Raw genomic sequence first — 17,074 nt, 5'->3', positions numbered from 1 at the left:
TTTGTCCTTAGTTGGACCACAGACACCAAACTGAGTCTGTCTCAGGACTACAGTTGAAACCTTTTTAGCTTAGCAAGACCTGTCAGTTAGCCCTTGTCCGATAGAACCTCTGAGAACTCAGAGTCAACTCTACCCCACAAAGTCAGAGGAGGACTCTGTGGAAGGAAAGCAGGGAAAATGCAAACATGGGATTAAATAAAATGAAAGTAAGTAACCTCTTTCCTTTTTGCATAAGTGGAAGACTGTGTGAAGTATTGCATACAATGTCAGAAACAGGTGATGTGTTATTTTGCTGAATGTTGCGTTGCTCTTTTTTAGTCTCTGTTAAAATGGCTGGATCACTAGGTACAGAAGGGAGGGAGATACATTCACATCTGGAAATGGACATGATACAAAACCAAAGGGTATCAATAAAAAAAAAAAAAGGTAAATATTAAAAAAACAAGCCAGAACAAACAGTTACTTGCAAGTTGATTGGGAGAGTCGACTCACATTCTTTTGCCCAGTTGCTTTTGCACACACTCCTTTCTTTCTCTCTCCTATTTCCTCTTCACTAGTGGTTCAATATACTTCTCAACTCAGAAGGAAAGCTACAGTACTAGTCTTGTTCTTCTGCTCAAGAATCAAAAGTACTTAGCCCCTAAACCTGAAATAACATAATATCATCCTGCTCTTTCAGGAATATATAAGCCTTCCAGTCTTGACATATTTTTTCTTTCTAAGTAAGATTTTATAGGAACCAGAATTATAAGTGATCCTGATTCATTTGTATTTTTTCACTTTTTTTTTCTAAGTAAGAACCTCAAAGAAAAGTTAAGGTTGCATAAGGTTATGAGGACCAGAGGTTTACACAAACTACCCCAATTCCTGTTCTATGGTGAAAATGGCAGTGAGAAAAAAAAGAAGGAAATTTTATGGTTTATTATAGTAACTCCCTTTCTTCAAAGAACATTAAGTGGATAAGTTAATAAAATAACTTTTTTTAAAAAATAAAAGGCTGTTAAATTATTTCCATACTAAGTCTTATGTTAAATTTTTTGTATCTTAAGCCTGTAACCTTTCCACACCTAAACCCTGTAGTCTTCCTGACTTGAAAACTGATCATTGATTTATAACATGTATCAATATCACTTCCACACAACACTTCAGATTACCAAGTGTGAGACTCCATTTTTTATAGGACTTTTTTTTTCTAGTATGGTGTTGTTAAGAAATCCTAAATTGTGAATAAATTTACAAATATATTTATACAACATTAAGTATGGTTGTAAATGTTCAAGTACTGTCAAAAATGGAAAAAAAGGATAAAAATGAATTACATGTAAAACTCTGCCAAATCTTTTCCAACGAGCTTGGCTGATCGAATTCGTCCAATACTTGTATACATTTCAATGGTAGCATGAGATAGATCCTGTGTAAAAGGGGAAAAAAACCAAACCCAGAATTATTTACTTAAATTATTTTGCTATTTTACAGTTATAGAGCACTTCATATTTTATTTCTACGTAAGTATTCTTTTAAGTTGTACTACTTTGTGTAGAGAGATTCTGAGTGATTTTCTTTCATAGTTGTCACTGCTCAATAGGAATAAGAAAAAAATTACATTTTTACATAAAACGTTGAGTTGCCAAAGAAACAAAACTAAAAATGATTTCTGTGGTTTTCTTGCTACTTGACGCATATGAATTTACTCATAATTTAATCAGACCTTTAAAATTTAAGAACAAAATTCAAAACAGTAAAGGAAGATCATATTTTCATCACCATATGGATTACTCATGTAAGATATTCTGAAAAAGTTAGCTATGCTAAAAGCTGGCCTATATGCCTAACGAGACTAAGTTTCTTCTTTAGGTAACATCTTTGCAAGAAATGTCAGCAAAAATGTCAGTTTTTTTCATTAATATATAACAAATAATTTTTATTAGAGCCAAATGATTTCATTTTAGCATGCAAAATCATATAGCATCTATTATTAATCTAAGCAATGGACAAATATATTTAATGAAATTTAAAATGTTTGGAGTGGTGTCTGAAGAAATAATTCAAATGGCATGTCACATACTTCCATAGGTATATTAGTGCTCTGACAGATTACTTCTCTCTCTCACACAGATTTACACACATATTATACTTACTAAGTAATGTTTCTCAAAAGCTTCTACTGATGACAAGGCCTCCTTGAGTTTCTTATATGGACTCTGTGCAGTTTTGGCTTAAACAAAAAGAAATGATCATTTACTCATCTTCATTATTTATGTCCATCTGCAGCTATGTTTACCCTCAAAGCAAGTAATAAGGAAATGAAACTTAAAATCCTTCAGGTTTCAGGTAGCCTTAAAACTAGGAGCTAAATTAAGGCATCGATTTTAGCCAGATAAGTTTGTGATGCTGTAGCAATCTGAATGAATATTTTAGCGGCACTGAAAACTGAAGTATGGCATTACTGATACAATTAAACTACTAAAGATATAATCTAAGTCATTCATACAGGCTTTATTTCCAGTAATACAATAACATGATCTGATTCAGGATGCTTAGTAGTATATAATAACTCTAGTACTTCAAAAGTAGCTAAGCATATGCGACAATTATAAACACATGCTTTCCCAATCAGGGCAAAATTTCATTATGTCATTAGATAATCTGTAACAGATATCTTAGGTATTAACTAAACTAACATGTTTACTGGTTATCAACCCAAAATATACAAGTGAAGTATGTGACTTTTATTGTTAATAGTATTTGATCAGATCCTGTTAAAATAGTGTCTTTTCCTTTCTAAAAGACTGAGGTAGATTTCGGTGAGTGGGGGTGGGGGATAAGGGAGAGAATAAAAGGAACGTGGGGGGTGTGATGATTGGTGGTTTCATCACTATCTGGAACTTTGTGTGTAGAAATTCCTGGCACTAAATGCAAATCAGCAATTTATCTGTAATTAGCAGAATCAGAGAATTGCTTAGGGCACTAAGAAGTTAAGTAACTTGCCCACAGTTACAAAGATATATCATAGTTAGGATTTAATCCCTGTAGTCTTCCAGACTTGAAAGCTGGTCTCTATTCCAGGACGGTATGGCCCACTATATTACAATTAAGGGAAATATGTTGTTATTTCTGAGAATTAAGTACCCTAAGAAGGGCAATTCTAGGTTTCTGTGTATTTCTATTTTGTGAGAAGAAGATGCTAAAGCAATATATTACCAGCTACTAAAAAACTTCTCCAAGACATAGCACTCTTCAAGAAATAATGGTACCTAATCCTTGGATTACAACATAATCACATGAGTTGTCTAATGCTTTTTAGGGATAGCTTATGTATACTTTAGAAAAAAAGAGTAATAACACTAAAGTAGTTTAAATTTACATACGGGATGTGAAAGATTCACATCAGCAGATGTGGCTCTAAAACAACTAAACAAATCACTCTAAGTTCTCTCATAATATTGTTAATGATAACATAATAGTAATTTTTAAACCTGTGTATTAAATTGAAAAGAAAAATTTCTTGCACTATGTCAAAGTATGCTTTCAGGAATTAGACTTAACATACCAGATTATATCTAAAAACTGGTTCTTAATAATTTTTATTACTTTTCAATGTACTCCTCTATAGATGCATTTCCAAAAGTACCTGTTTCTGGTCGTTCAGTTCCCAAACCTGCCAACAGATCAACTGTCCTATTAAGATCTTCTGAATTGGGTCCATTTTCTGACACAAGTCCACAGAGATATCCCAAAGATTTTAGCTGTTGAGGAAAACTCACATTGTAAACTTATACTTCAAGATACTATTAAAAGTACAGAGCTTAATAATTTTAATGTAAAAATCTATGCAGTTATAATTACAATTTATAAAGTATACTGATAAACTATTCTGCAAAAGAGTCCCCTGCAAGGAAGGCTAATGATGGAAATGAAAGGGATAATGTTAGAAATTCTGTAGTCACCAAACATCATCCTCTGAAAACTTCTCAGACAACTGAAAAGTACAAAAAATAGCTCAGAATATCAATAAGACTATCCAAATGGAGAGAAAGCCAATTAGCACCTTTCTGGAAGGCTGTCTTACATTTCCAACACCTCTGTAGCAATGACACCATTCTTTAAGATGTAGAGCACCTACAGAGCTACATACAGAGCACCTGCAGTAATAATTCTATCAATTCCTGCCACTTGTAAGAAATTTTACCTACATAATTCCCTAAACACATGCCTCCCCCCCATCACATTTCCCCCCACTACCACCTTCTAACTGGTCAGAAAAACAATACAAAATTCTTTTCATGCTGCTCCTTATAAAATAAAATTCCCCCTAAACTGAAGTTTGGGGAGTGCTAATTAAATACTCAAAATCCACAGGAAATGCTAAGTAGTTACTTTTTATCTTATACTATAGCACAAAGTTCTCTACGGAACATTTAAAATGGGGGAATGAACTCTAATTTCCTATGAGTTTGCAATACCACACCCAGCATTTCTTCTTAGATGTCAGAATTAACGTGTAAATATTGTGTTCGTCCTTTGTTGCCGAAGAAGACCATGCCATCAGAGAAATGATGACATGACTTGCACTTGACTTTGTTTTGAGTGAGGGAGGGCTGTGCAGGTCACCAGCCTCACTTCTCCTCCAGAGCCATCTGAATCCAGTGACCAGATATTCATCAGGATGACGAGATGACCCAGGATGAGGCAAGTGGGGTTAAGTGACTTGCCCAAGATCATACAGCTACTGAGTGTCAAGTGTCTGAGGTGAGATTTGAACTCAGGTCCTCCTGACTCCTGCACTGGTGTTCTATCCACTGTACCACCTAGCTGCCCCTCAACGTATAGATACATTACTAAACCAAAGGAATTCTTACAGAGTAGCCTTAAATTGTAAACAGAGGTATCACTACTAACCTACCAATCAGTCCCTTTCATTGTTAACTTATTAAAAAGCTTAAAGACCTTATAAAAGCCTAGTAACTGGTATCCTTGATTCCATCTATCCTGTATATTGCAACCAGACTAATCTTTCTTAAAAAACTATAGTTAGTCATCCCTTAATATTCACAGGTTTCACATTTGTAGTTTTGCTTATTGATGACTTGGCCATCAAAAATTAAATGGGAATTTTTGGAGATTTACAGCATACTGAGGAAAATCACAGACAATGCACATGTGTAAAGAAAACTTAAAAACTTAGTAAATCATAATGCATAAATACCACATTACTAACCTATTTTATAATTTACTAGCATAAGTATCTGTTAAAAGTTCAGATTCTCTTTGGGAATGGCTCCTCTTTGGCTCTCTACCATCCAGACTCAGTCATGTGATTTTCTCTCGCAGTGATCTTTGTATCTTTCACTTTTCACAGGAGAAGGAAATCCATGAAACAGTTGCTGCACTAATAAAGCTGAGATACTAATATCTCTTACATAGAAACTGTAACTTTTTTATGGTTGCAGTGTATTGTTTCACTTGTTTTATAGCTTAAAACATGATAAAAATTATTTAAGAATAAAGAGTTGGGGTGGGACCCATTCATGGTTTTTCATACTTGCAGGGATCCTATGCCTCAACCCCCATGAATGGTGGACAACTGTCTATTTATTACATCATTTTTCTATTTTAAAAACTCCAATGGCTTCCCCACTGCATAAAAAAGTTCAACTTCTTACGGTAACATTTTCAGGCCTTTTATAATCGGATCCCAGACTATCTTCCCAACTTTTATCTCATACTGTGGATTTAAAAGAATCTTCTAGAAAGACTGGTCTAGTTACATTCTCCTAAAAATATCTCTAGCATTTTTCTCTTCCTACCTGTCTTCACATTGGGTTTCTTCTCACTCCTAGTCATGAAATATGTTTAACAACAAACCCCCCTATCTTCCAAACCTCTGCAGTTCACTTCCTTCATCAATTTCCTTATCTCTCCAGCTTACTCCTCTATCACTTGTCTGTACTACTCATTTCTGTCTTACATTATTGTCATTTAACTTTTCATGTGTATGGTTATGTCATTCCTAAGTAGATCAAAAGCCATGTATTACACTTTTTTTATACCTCCTGAAGTCTGTAGCATAGCTTTTAAACATATTCTCAAAATATACAAAGTACCTGCCACTTTATCTGCCTAGTAAAGTCCTAGAGTGAGGACCTCCCCCTCAATTAGGAAGATAAATCCTAGAGAGTTGCCGGAAGTAAAGTGACCTGAGTCACATATAAGCAATTTGAATGTATGTCTTCCTGGTTCAAAGCAAATCATGCTACCCACAAGTGTGTAATGCTGCCTCTCACATACACAAAGCACTTTATTTAGAAAGTATCTACTGAATGAATAGATGGTAGACAACTTCTGTATCCGCTACATTGCACTACAGTAATTAGAAACACTTATCTTGACTGCAGATGTATAACGCAGTAAGTAGTTTGCCTATTATTTTTCACATACTGGCAGAATTCAGAGAAAATGCAAAATACTATGCATTATAACTTGTCTACCTTTTCTGTGGCATAACTCCATAAGCCAACAGTGTGGGAAATATTGGAATCAATTTGTGCACGATCACAGCAACCTTCTATTCTCTGCAATACCTCTAAACAGCTCAAAAAAACCCAGCAGTCCAAAGCTCCTGGAGGTACAGAGACCTGAAAAAACACATAAGTTCATTACAATTAAAAAGTACTATCATCTAAGAAACAACTATGGAAATATTCAGTCACTGTTAGTCCTCTATGTTGAAATATATATTGTGCTAAGTACCAATACCAAAAAAGGCGAAATCAGGGGTGCTGCTTTTCTGGAGCTCATACTCTAATGGGGGTGAAAGGTTTCAAACAATTATATATGTACACGATATATGCAGAAGGTAATGTCCGAAGGAGTGCACAAGCAGTGGGAGAAGAAGGAAAGGGCTCCTACAGGAGGCGAGATTTGAGATGAGTCTTGTAGGAAGCAAGGCACAGAGAGGAAAGAGAAAACATTCCTGAAATGGGGGAGGAGGAACTGAAAAGGAACGTAATTATGAAGCTATAATCATCAAAACAATTTGGTACTGGCTAAGAAACAGAGTGGGAGGATCACAGTAATCTAGTACATGAGAAACCCAAAGATCCAAGCTTTTGAAACAAAAATTCATTACTGACAAAAACTGCTGGAAAAACTGGAATGCTATAGGACAGAAACTAGGTATAGAACACCATCTCATACCCTAGAGCAAGATAAAGTCAAAATGCTGATATGCAAATGAGAAGAGCATGGAATAGTTTGTCAGATCAATGGATAAGGGAAGAATTTAGGACCAAATAAAATATAGAAAGCATTACAAAATGGAAAATAATTTTGATTATATAAAATTAAACAGGCTTTGCACAAACAAAACCAATGTAACCAAAGCTTAAAGGAAAGTAGAAAACTGGGGGAAACTTTTTTTGCAACAAATATCTCTGATAAAGGCCTCCTCTCTCAAATATACAGAGAACTGCGTCAAATTTATAAAAATACAAGTCATTCCCCAACTGATAAATGGGCAAAGGACATGCAAAAGCAGTTTTCAGACAAAGAAATCAAAGCTACCTACAGTCACATGAAAAAAATGCTCCAAATCACTACTGATTAGAGAAATGTGTGTTAAAATGAGTTTGAGATATCAATCTATCAGACTGATTAATATGACAAAAAAAAATGGTACAAGTTAGAGGGGATGTGGGAAAACTGGAACACTAATGCACTACTGGTGGAATTGTGAACAAATCCAAACATTCTGGAGAGAAATTTGGAACTATGCCCAAAGAGCTATAAAACTGTTCATATCCTTTGACCCAGCAATGCCACTGCTAGGTCTATATTCCAAAGACATCCAAAAAAAAGGAAAAGGACTTATTTATGCAAAAATATTTATAGCAGCTCTTTTTGTGGGGGCTAAGAATTTAGAAATCAAAGGGATACCCATCAATTGGGGAATGGCTAAACAAGGTGTGGTATATAATTGTGATGGAATATTACTGTGCTATAAGAAATGACATGCAGGATGATTTCAGAAAAACTGGATTGATGCAAAGTGAAGTGAACAGAACCAGAAGAGTAGTAGCAATGATGTAACATGATAAAGAACTGTGAGTGACTTGGCCATGCTCAACAACACAATCACCCAAGACAATCCCAAAGGACTCATGATCAAGTACACAATCTGCCTCCAGAGAAAGAATTGACATTGTTGAAATACAGACTGAAGCATGCTATTTTTTTACTTTGATTCTTTGTACAAAATGACTAATATGGAAATGTTTTACATGGTTACACATGTATAGCCTATATCTGATTGCTTACCATCTCCGGGAAGGGGAAAAAGGAGAGGGTTACAATTTGGAACTCAAAACTTAAAGAAAAAAAAGGTTAAAAAATTGTTTTAACATGTAATTAGGGGAAATCGTCTTTTTTTTAAAAAAGAATATAATTGAGAGATGGACTGTCACAATACAAGGAACAGCAAGAAGGCAAATGTTGCTGGATCATAAAGAATACAGAAGGGAATAAAGTGCAGGAAGACTGAAAAGAAAGGAAGGGAAAAATTGTGAAGGGTTTTAAATGTTAAACAGATAATTTTATATTCAATGCTGGAGGTCATGAGGGAAATCCTGGATTTCAGAGAGCAGGGAGAAGAAATGGTCAGAAAATCACTTTGGCACCAAGTAAAAGGTGGATATGGAAAGAGGAGAGAACAACCAGAACTCTACTGCATCTCTACTGCAGAGGTATCAGGTGATGAGTACCTGCTGTGGTGGTTGTGAGTGGAGAGAAAGGGATGTTCACATACTAGAAATGTGAAGGTAGGAAGAAGACTTTGCAATAGATTGGATACATTCAACTGATGTGAAAGATAAGCCAAAGATGCCAGTTTAGGAACCTGACTGGAAGGACGGTGGTGCCCTCCATGGTAACGGGATTTGGGAAGAGGAGAGGGTCTTGGGGAAAAGATAATGAGTTCTGTATTGGACATGAATTCTGAGACTCTCATGGGACTTCTACTTCAAGATGTCCAAAGAGCCTATATAGCTCAGGAAATGTTAGGGCTGAATATGTAAATTTGAGAATCATCTGTATAGAGATAATTGAACCCATGAGAATGGATGAAATCATCAAGTGAAACAGTATAGAGGAAGGAGAGAAGAATTTCCAGAATGGAGCCTTTGGGGATACCTATGGTAAGTGGGTATAAACTGCATGAAATAATAGGAGAGAGCAGTGTCACAAAAACATAGAAAGGGGAAAGTATCCAGGACAAGAGGGTAATCAACAGGTCAAAGGCTGAAGAGAAAGTGGGGGAGAATGACAGAGAAAAGGCAATTAAATATGGCACTTAAAAAAAAATCATTGATTTGGAGAGCTGTTTTAGTCAAATGATGTTAGAATCTAAATTGTATAATGGATGGCATAGATTGTAGATGGCTTTCTCAAGGGGAGCAAGGGATGAAAACTACAGGAAAATAGCTAGTAGGGATAGAAGGATCCTTTTGTAAAGGACGTGGAAGACACTGACATGTTTGTTGGCAGAAGAGAAGTCGGTAAATAAGGAGAAGCTGAGGATAAGATAGAAAAGGAGGCAAACTATTAGAGAAGATAGAGATAGGGTGAAATCAAGGATATATGCATCCAAGGTTTTTCTTAGGCAAGGAGAAGAGCTACTTCTTTTCATGAGAGATAGGAGTGAAAGAGCAAATAATGGAAGACCTCTGAATGATGTGAGGAGAGAGGAAAAGGGAATAATTGGCAGGTAGCTTCAATCTTTTTCCAGTGTGAGATACTTAACTAATAAGGTGAAGGGTGAGGTGTGACAAAAGAAAGGTTCGGAACGAGCTTTTATGGTAAGTGGTAAATGAATAAATGAGGAGGATGTAAGATTGCTACAGTGGAGGCCCATTTGTGATTATATACATTTGTAGTAGACCCAGTCAATGTAATTTTGTGATTTTCTCTAGTTCCCACTCTGCAACACACGAAAGAACAAAAGTAGTGGATGGTAAGAATATCCCAAGGTTTGGGTTAGGAAAGGCATGATCAGTGATATGACAAAGAGGAAAGATATTGAAAAGTAGAGGATTGAGGATTGTTTAGAGTTGAACTCATACATCAAAAGGTTGGGATACGGAAGTTAGGAGAGTGTAGCCAGTATAGAGAGGATAGCATGGGAAAGAGCTAACAGCTGGAGAAAAACGGAATGCACAGTGAAGATAAAGAACATGGCCAGGGTGTTCAAAGGTGCAGGGAAAAGAAGGAATGGATAGGTTGTGTTTAAATAAAGGAATTTCAGAATTCATGAACATGGATAATGGGTAATGACAAGGTTGGGAGTACGACTGTCGTGTGTAGCTGAGGTGCAGTGGATGACTAAGTCATGGAAACTGAGCAGACTGGGGAACTGGGAAGTTAGGGTCTTAGAAGGAGTATTAATGTGGTGGAATCTAAATATAAGAGTAGAAGTGGAGGAGTAGAGAATGACTATGAGTTCAATAAATAATAGCCACCAGGATCTGGGTGATAAATTTGCATTCTTCAGAAAAAAAACATGTAAATGCAATGTTCTACCTTGTGTTTTTTGATGTGCGTATTAATTCCTTATTTTTGAACAATCAAACCCATTCTTGGCATGCTAGTTAATTCTGAGGGTATGTGAAATGTGGAAGAGAATGCAGATGGCAGTTTGTAGAAAATGAAGAAATCCAAGGTAAATTTAAGTGTAGGTGAAAAAGAAGGTAATTTAACATGCTCACACCCTTTCACAGCTATGAAAAACAGTTTTAAATTATGTATAGTCAAGGTGGAGCTAGACCGTGATTTTATTGGTGGAGAAACCTTTCAACTGAGAAACTCCTTTCACTGTCTTATTTGACTTGCTTGGGGATACTATACCATTAAATGACTCGCCCCGGTCACATAACTGGAATATGTCAGAATAAAATGCTAGGCTAGGTCTTGACTCCAATGCTGACCCCTGAGTCTACTACACCATGATGCCTCTCCATTACTGCTGAAGCTGTGATTTAGTTCCGTTTTGCAAAATAATTTGGAATTATGCAAAAAAAATTACGAAATTGTTCATCTACTTTATCCCAGCAGTACTACTAAGGGATTTATTGGCAACAAAAACAGGCTCAACTACACATGAACATTCATAGCAATACTATTTGTAACAGTAAGAAGTTGGAAGCAAACCATGATACATGAGAGAATGTTATTTCCTAGGTAAAAGAACACTATTGTGCCATAAAGGATAGCTAGGAAGAATTTAAAGAAACATAGGAAAACTTAGTAATGCAGAGAGGAAATCAGAATTATATATATATATACAACTACCAATATTGAAACAAAAATAACTTCAAAAGCAACACAAACCAAAACCAAGAATGACATGGGTATCAACTTATTAAAATTAAAGTACACATAATTTCTTTTAAGGAATTACTATTAGGTACTTCTAAGGAAATACTAAAGTGGAAGGCTACATGTACTATCTGTTTCAATTATTCTCCTATGATGTTTTATTTAACTGTTTTTTGAAACTTGTAGACTGTGGAGGATCTAAATGTGAATTTGTAGGTCTGTATGATATATTATCAGCTAGCTGATATTACAATCAATTATGTACTCTCTCTCTCTCTCTCTCTCTATATATATATATATATATGATAAATTGGAGATAATCTCAGCAGAAAGGTACTATGATTAAGGAGGGCAAGAGAGGCTTCTTTTAGATGATGAAAATGCAGCTGAGACCTGAAGGAAGCACTATTATGTGGAATATATTGTAACTGTTGCAATGTTGATGAAGTCAGAGATTAGGATTTCCTCAAAATAATGACTAAAAAAATCAACAGGCACAAATGAAAATAAATGAAAGATTATGATTTTTTATTTACACACTGGCAGACACTACAGATTCTAATAAGAAATTAACAGAAAAGCAAAATTATCCAGCTAAAGATAGTAAGATGAAAATATTTACTTAGTATATGAAAAGTAACACATTGGAATCTAGTTTCATATACAATTTCTTTCATGGGTAAAGAAATATTACTGTGAAGGTATTTATTATGAATAATGCTCTATAATTTAATGTGGGAGGAAGAGTGATGTAGTGGGAAAAGCACCAGAAATCCTGAGTTCTATTATATAAAACCCTGGTTCTATTATATAATGTGTCATCTTGAGCAAGTCACTTAACTGCTCTGGGCCTGGATTTCCATGAGGTCTAAGATCCCTTCCAGTTCTAAATCTCTAATGCTATAATCTTTTGAAATGAAAGGAGACAGGATTAAAAACAAAATGAGAGTTTTATTACAAAATTCTTAAGAACTAGTGTCACATGACTACACTCAGTTCCATTAAATAAATATTTATCCAGGTCCTTTGTACAATGCTCATGAAGAAAAGAATCACAAGAAAAAAGAGGTGCTACCTCTAGAAGATTTCTCCTTATAGCTGATAAATACTAATATGATTTTTAAAAATACCTTGAGATACAAACCCACAACACATATCATGAATGAAGTCAATGTCTGTAGAACCAGAATAATTTTGTTTTAGTTTTACTGATCCAATTTGTTTTTATATCTCATCATTCCAAATAGTTTCTTTACCCAGTAAACCTTCCCGTGTAACAAAGCTTAAAGAAAAATCACTCCATAAAAACAATGGACACACTGACTGTGTCTGACGGCACGTCACACTCTAACATGCAGTTACCCACGTCTCCAAATGGAGGAAGGACATTTTTCTCATCTCTCCTTGAAGGACGGGTGGAGGGTAGGGGAAGGTCAAGCTCAGTCTTTATAATTACATACAGTTCGGTTTCATTTTATTGATAATGATAATGACAAAATATTCATTTTATTTATTATCCCTCCCTTTCTTATAGTTATTGTATGTATCATTTCTTGATTCTAGAAGAATGATCACAAGTTTTAAAACAAGGGTAGACTCCTAGCTTAAAGCTAGAAGTAACAAATGGCCCAATGACACTATCAGTATGGTGAAGATCTGCCCATTTGAAGAGGAGGAGGGACCTGTGCCACAGGAGAGGCAGAAGTTTCAGAAGAACAAGAACAATAGGAAACAGCAATTCTGAAGGTGAAGCCCACTTTGTGTGTACCTGAGATGGCTGCAGGAGTAGTCAGAGGAAATATAAATCAGTAAAATAGCTAAAGATATAACAGATTAAAAAAAAGTTAAATATGGAGCAGAATCAAGAATGAAAGATTAAAAAATACAAGAGGTGAAATATACAACAAATATATAACCTTTTAAGTGTCATGAACCTACAATGAAACCAATGAATTTGTTCTCAGAATGGTGTTTTTAAATACATAAAGTAAAATACACAGGATTACAAATGAAACCAATTGAAATATAGTTATCAAAGTAACTTAAAAAACAAAACAAAGCAAAAATTCACAGATCCAGGTTAAGAACTTCTAATATGAAGAAGTTCATTGAAACTTTAAGTTATATAAACTAAATTACTCCAAACTTGGAAGAAATGTCATTTGAAAACATATGACCACACCAAAAGATGAACAAAAAAGCACATTTCCCATCAAATACTAATACCTATGGAATAATATGTCTTCAGAAAATATAAACAGTTTAATACCATGGATGTCAGAGTACAGAAATGTTCATTATTCATCAAGAAAATATTATAATAAAAAACATTAGACTCACTTCTAGTAGCTTGAGCTCCTGCACACAATTGTGAAGGAGTTCGAGTGCACGCTGAGATACTTCCCATGGTCTCTGTAAAAAGATGAGCAATGTACATTGTCGAGAAAACAGGTAACTTCGAAGATCTAAAAGCGTAGCTTCTTGACTTTGTATCAGCTCCCGTTTTTCCATATCTATTGGCTTTCGGAGAATTAATCCATTCCAGCTCTTCACTGACTGGCAGAAAAAAGTCAGCCAGTTTGCACCATCTAAATTAAAACAAGTAACCAACTATGGATTAATTTGTTTTACTGTGATAGCAAAGATGGCAGAGTAGGTGGAAGCAGTATGGTGACTATGCCCCATCACTACTCTTACCAACAAAGAGCAGTACAGTGAGATGCACATCATATTTCTGAACCAGGTCAGCATGGGAAAAGAGATAGAGAGTGGGGACAGTCTAGCCAGGGAAGTGAGGTACAGGGCCTTCGAGTCAGGGGACTCAACTAGGGCCTGTAGTGCCTGTACTAGGGAAAGAAGTAGCGCTACATTCAGCAAGGATGGGGCATGGCACTGTGTAGAGAACAGGAACAACTGCCAAGTGGGAGCTTTGTGTTCTGATCCCAGAACTACATTGCAGACCCAGTATGGACTTAGAAGGGGTATTGTGCCTAGGGGCAAAGACTTTTACATACCAGCTACATAGCAGGCAGGTAGAAGAGAAGCAAGCAGCAGGTGTGTGGCTCTGATACTTGGGCAGGTCCTGGGAATCAGCTGCCAGACTAATCTGAGGTCTGTAGCTGAGTAACCAGGGTAGGAAGTTCTGACCAAGAGGGAGCCTGCAGCTCTACTGTCACTTAAAACATATAGAAAGACTTCCAGCTAGCTGAAAGAAACTGAGGCCAGCAGAAGTCTACGAGAGTTCCTACCAGAGCCAAACTTATCACTGTGCTGCCCAGACCCAAAATGGATCTTGCAAAAGCTCAAACCAAGAGGGCAGCAATCAGACTTCAGCCTAGATTAGACTGCTTTGGGGGTACCAAAATTTTGCAGGACCCTGGCCTGAGCCATCCCTGAGATTATGAACACAAACTGTGATCAAAGTCCAGACATTCCCTCTAGAAGGGCACAGGAACATGGTTCAACACTACATCATAACTCAAGAAGGCAGAAGAATGACTAAATAATCCCTCTTTCAGTTTACAGACACACACATGCACATATGCATGCACGCACACGCACACGTGGATTTTTACCCATAGTTATGATTCTATGATTTCTAATAAAAGAATATGAAAACTCATCTAGCCGCCACATGTACTTGCATAATTACTGTATTTTCACTTGGTTTTTCCAGTAGAGAACCATTATTCACTACTTACCACCTGCACCAAAGTTGACAACATATTGAGAGAACAGGGCATCCAATTCATCATACTGTACCAAGGCATCTTCAAACTGCTGTAGCATCTCAAAGACAAAGGCAAGTTCTTCCTATTTAGAAAGGGAAAAAGAAACAAATATACAACATATATTCAGAGCTATTTTTACATATTTTACATAAAGTTACTTCTGACAAAAACCATTTAGAGGAAAATTGTCTGTCCGTGGTAAAGACCTTCATTATGCAAGTATCACCACAGACTTATGACCACTAGGAAGAACAAATGCTTCCCCATATGACAAATGACTGACCCCATAAGGTTCCTTCTAATTATCCCTATTTATACACTAAAATCCGCGTGGGCATTTATTCTGGTTTGTTGAATTCTATTCCACTGTCAAGCAACAAAGTCTAAAGTCAGAAAAGAAATGTCTACCTTAAGTTTTTTATGTTTATGAAATGTTTTTAAAGTTTTAAGACTAACTATACTGTATCAATCAAACTCCCAAGAAGTTATTTTGTAGAGCTAAAGAAAAGATAACAGAATTATTCTCAAGGAACAAAAAGCCAAGTATCTCAAGAGAAATAGGAAAAAAGTAGGAAGGAAAGAAGGGAAGGGAGTACCAGATCTCAAACTATACTACTAAATAACAATCATCAAACTACCTAGCTCTTGTTAAAAAAGCAAAAAGTATGAATACAGAGAAATAGGGAAATTTGTGCAAAGAGAAGAAATAACACACACAAAAGACTACAACAATATAAATGGAAAAACAACCATTAAAAAATGAATGGTATAAAATCACAAATAAAAAGATGGCCCAAAAGAAAAGATATAAAAAAAATCCAGTCTGATTACTTTTCAGAGACAAGAGGTCCACAGGTATGGAACATTGCATACATATATTTATAGACTTATTTCAATGTATTAATCAGTTTTGCCAATGTTTTTTCTCTTCCTGTTTTTCTTTTTAAAAAAATCTGTTGTAGGAGATGGCTCTCTGGGAAAGGGGATGAAGAAGGATAATGGGAGGGATTTTTGCAATATGCAACAAAATATACCAATTAAATTAATTTTTTAAAATAACAGGAAAAATAGAAGTAGACCAAACTAGAAAGAACAAAGGAGAATGAAAAATAAACTCAACAGCTCAGAAATAAATATAGCAAACTCCGGGGGTGGGCTAGTAAATGCTTAACAACTTGCTCTCTGGGGAAAAAAACCATGAACCAGTGACACTTGTGCATTGTTACATGTTCTACATTACTTTCCTAAGTCTAGTCAATCAACAAAACAATAAATCAAACTCTGATTTGTAGCATTTGCTAACTTTCAAAGGTATTTTAATACCTGAAAATTTAAGAATGAGCTCTTACAAGCCAGTTTGTGTTAGCACACCTGCAGAGTGTTCTCCCCTACCTAATACCCCCCAATTTTCCAAACAGATATAGAAAATGTACTAGACCAAATCCTGATGGTGAAATCCAAGAAAAAGTCAAGGTGAGTCTTTTTTAGCCTAAATCAGCACAGAAAGACTGAGAGGTCTGTAGACATTGGGGGCAGCGTCTGGCCAGAAGCACACCACACCACACAAACTCCAGCACACAGAATAGCTTACACATTATGGCAAGTTCCAGACCTATACCAAGCCACCTTGACTTTATGAGGAGTGCCAAGAACAGGTTTCCTTGGCAGCTTTGTCACTCACCATCCATATCTAAGTCATAGTCCCAAGGTAGAATGTGAAGAGGACCTGTACTATGTTTCAGGGTAAGGAATGGTCACAGGCCCTAGGCTGTTCTGAGAGAGAAGCAAATTCAGAAGGAAGCAGCAGCAGTTTGACTTGGAGCCCAGTAGCAGATTAGGGCCTCAGTTTCAACTTTTAACTTAGTCTGAAGCCTGAAGAGATACAATTAGAAGGGGAATCTAAGACCAACAGGGAACCTGGAGTTGTGTCACTCTGAACTAGCAGAACTTCTGAATGGTTGATAGGGGCTGACCCA

General features: G+C 36.0%; 1 protein-coding gene across 3 annotated transcripts in view; it reads right to left on the bottom strand.

The window, feature by feature from the left end:
- The window catches only part of TRAPPC10 (trafficking protein particle complex subunit 10), a 106,084-nt gene that overhangs the window by 37,906 nt on the left and 51,104 nt on the right, over window positions 1-17,074 (bottom strand). For all 3 annotated transcript variants that reach the window (XM_072614998.1, XM_072614996.1, XM_072614997.1), the window contains exons 6-11: window positions 15,069-15,180; window positions 13,708-13,955; window positions 6,489-6,635; window positions 3,632-3,746; window positions 2,139-2,215; window positions 1,320-1,411 (exon numbers count right to left, since the gene is read on the bottom strand). In XM_072614998.1, coding sequence (XP_072471099.1) covers window positions 1,320-1,411; window positions 2,139-2,215; window positions 3,632-3,746; window positions 6,489-6,635; window positions 13,708-13,955; window positions 15,069-15,180 — 791 coding nt within the window. The remainder of the gene's footprint in view (window positions 1-1,319; window positions 1,412-2,138; window positions 2,216-3,631; window positions 3,747-6,488; window positions 6,636-13,707; window positions 13,956-15,068; window positions 15,181-17,074) is intronic.

This window comes from Notamacropus eugenii, chromosome 5 (assembly GCF_028372415.1).
Source record: "Notamacropus eugenii isolate mMacEug1 chromosome 5, mMacEug1.pri_v2, whole genome shotgun sequence".
Lineage (NCBI taxonomy): Eukaryota > Metazoa > Chordata > Mammalia > Diprotodontia > Macropodidae > Notamacropus > Notamacropus eugenii.
The sequence above is the reverse complement of the archived record's forward strand: the minus strand, read 5'-3'. Positions and strand labels throughout refer to the sequence as shown.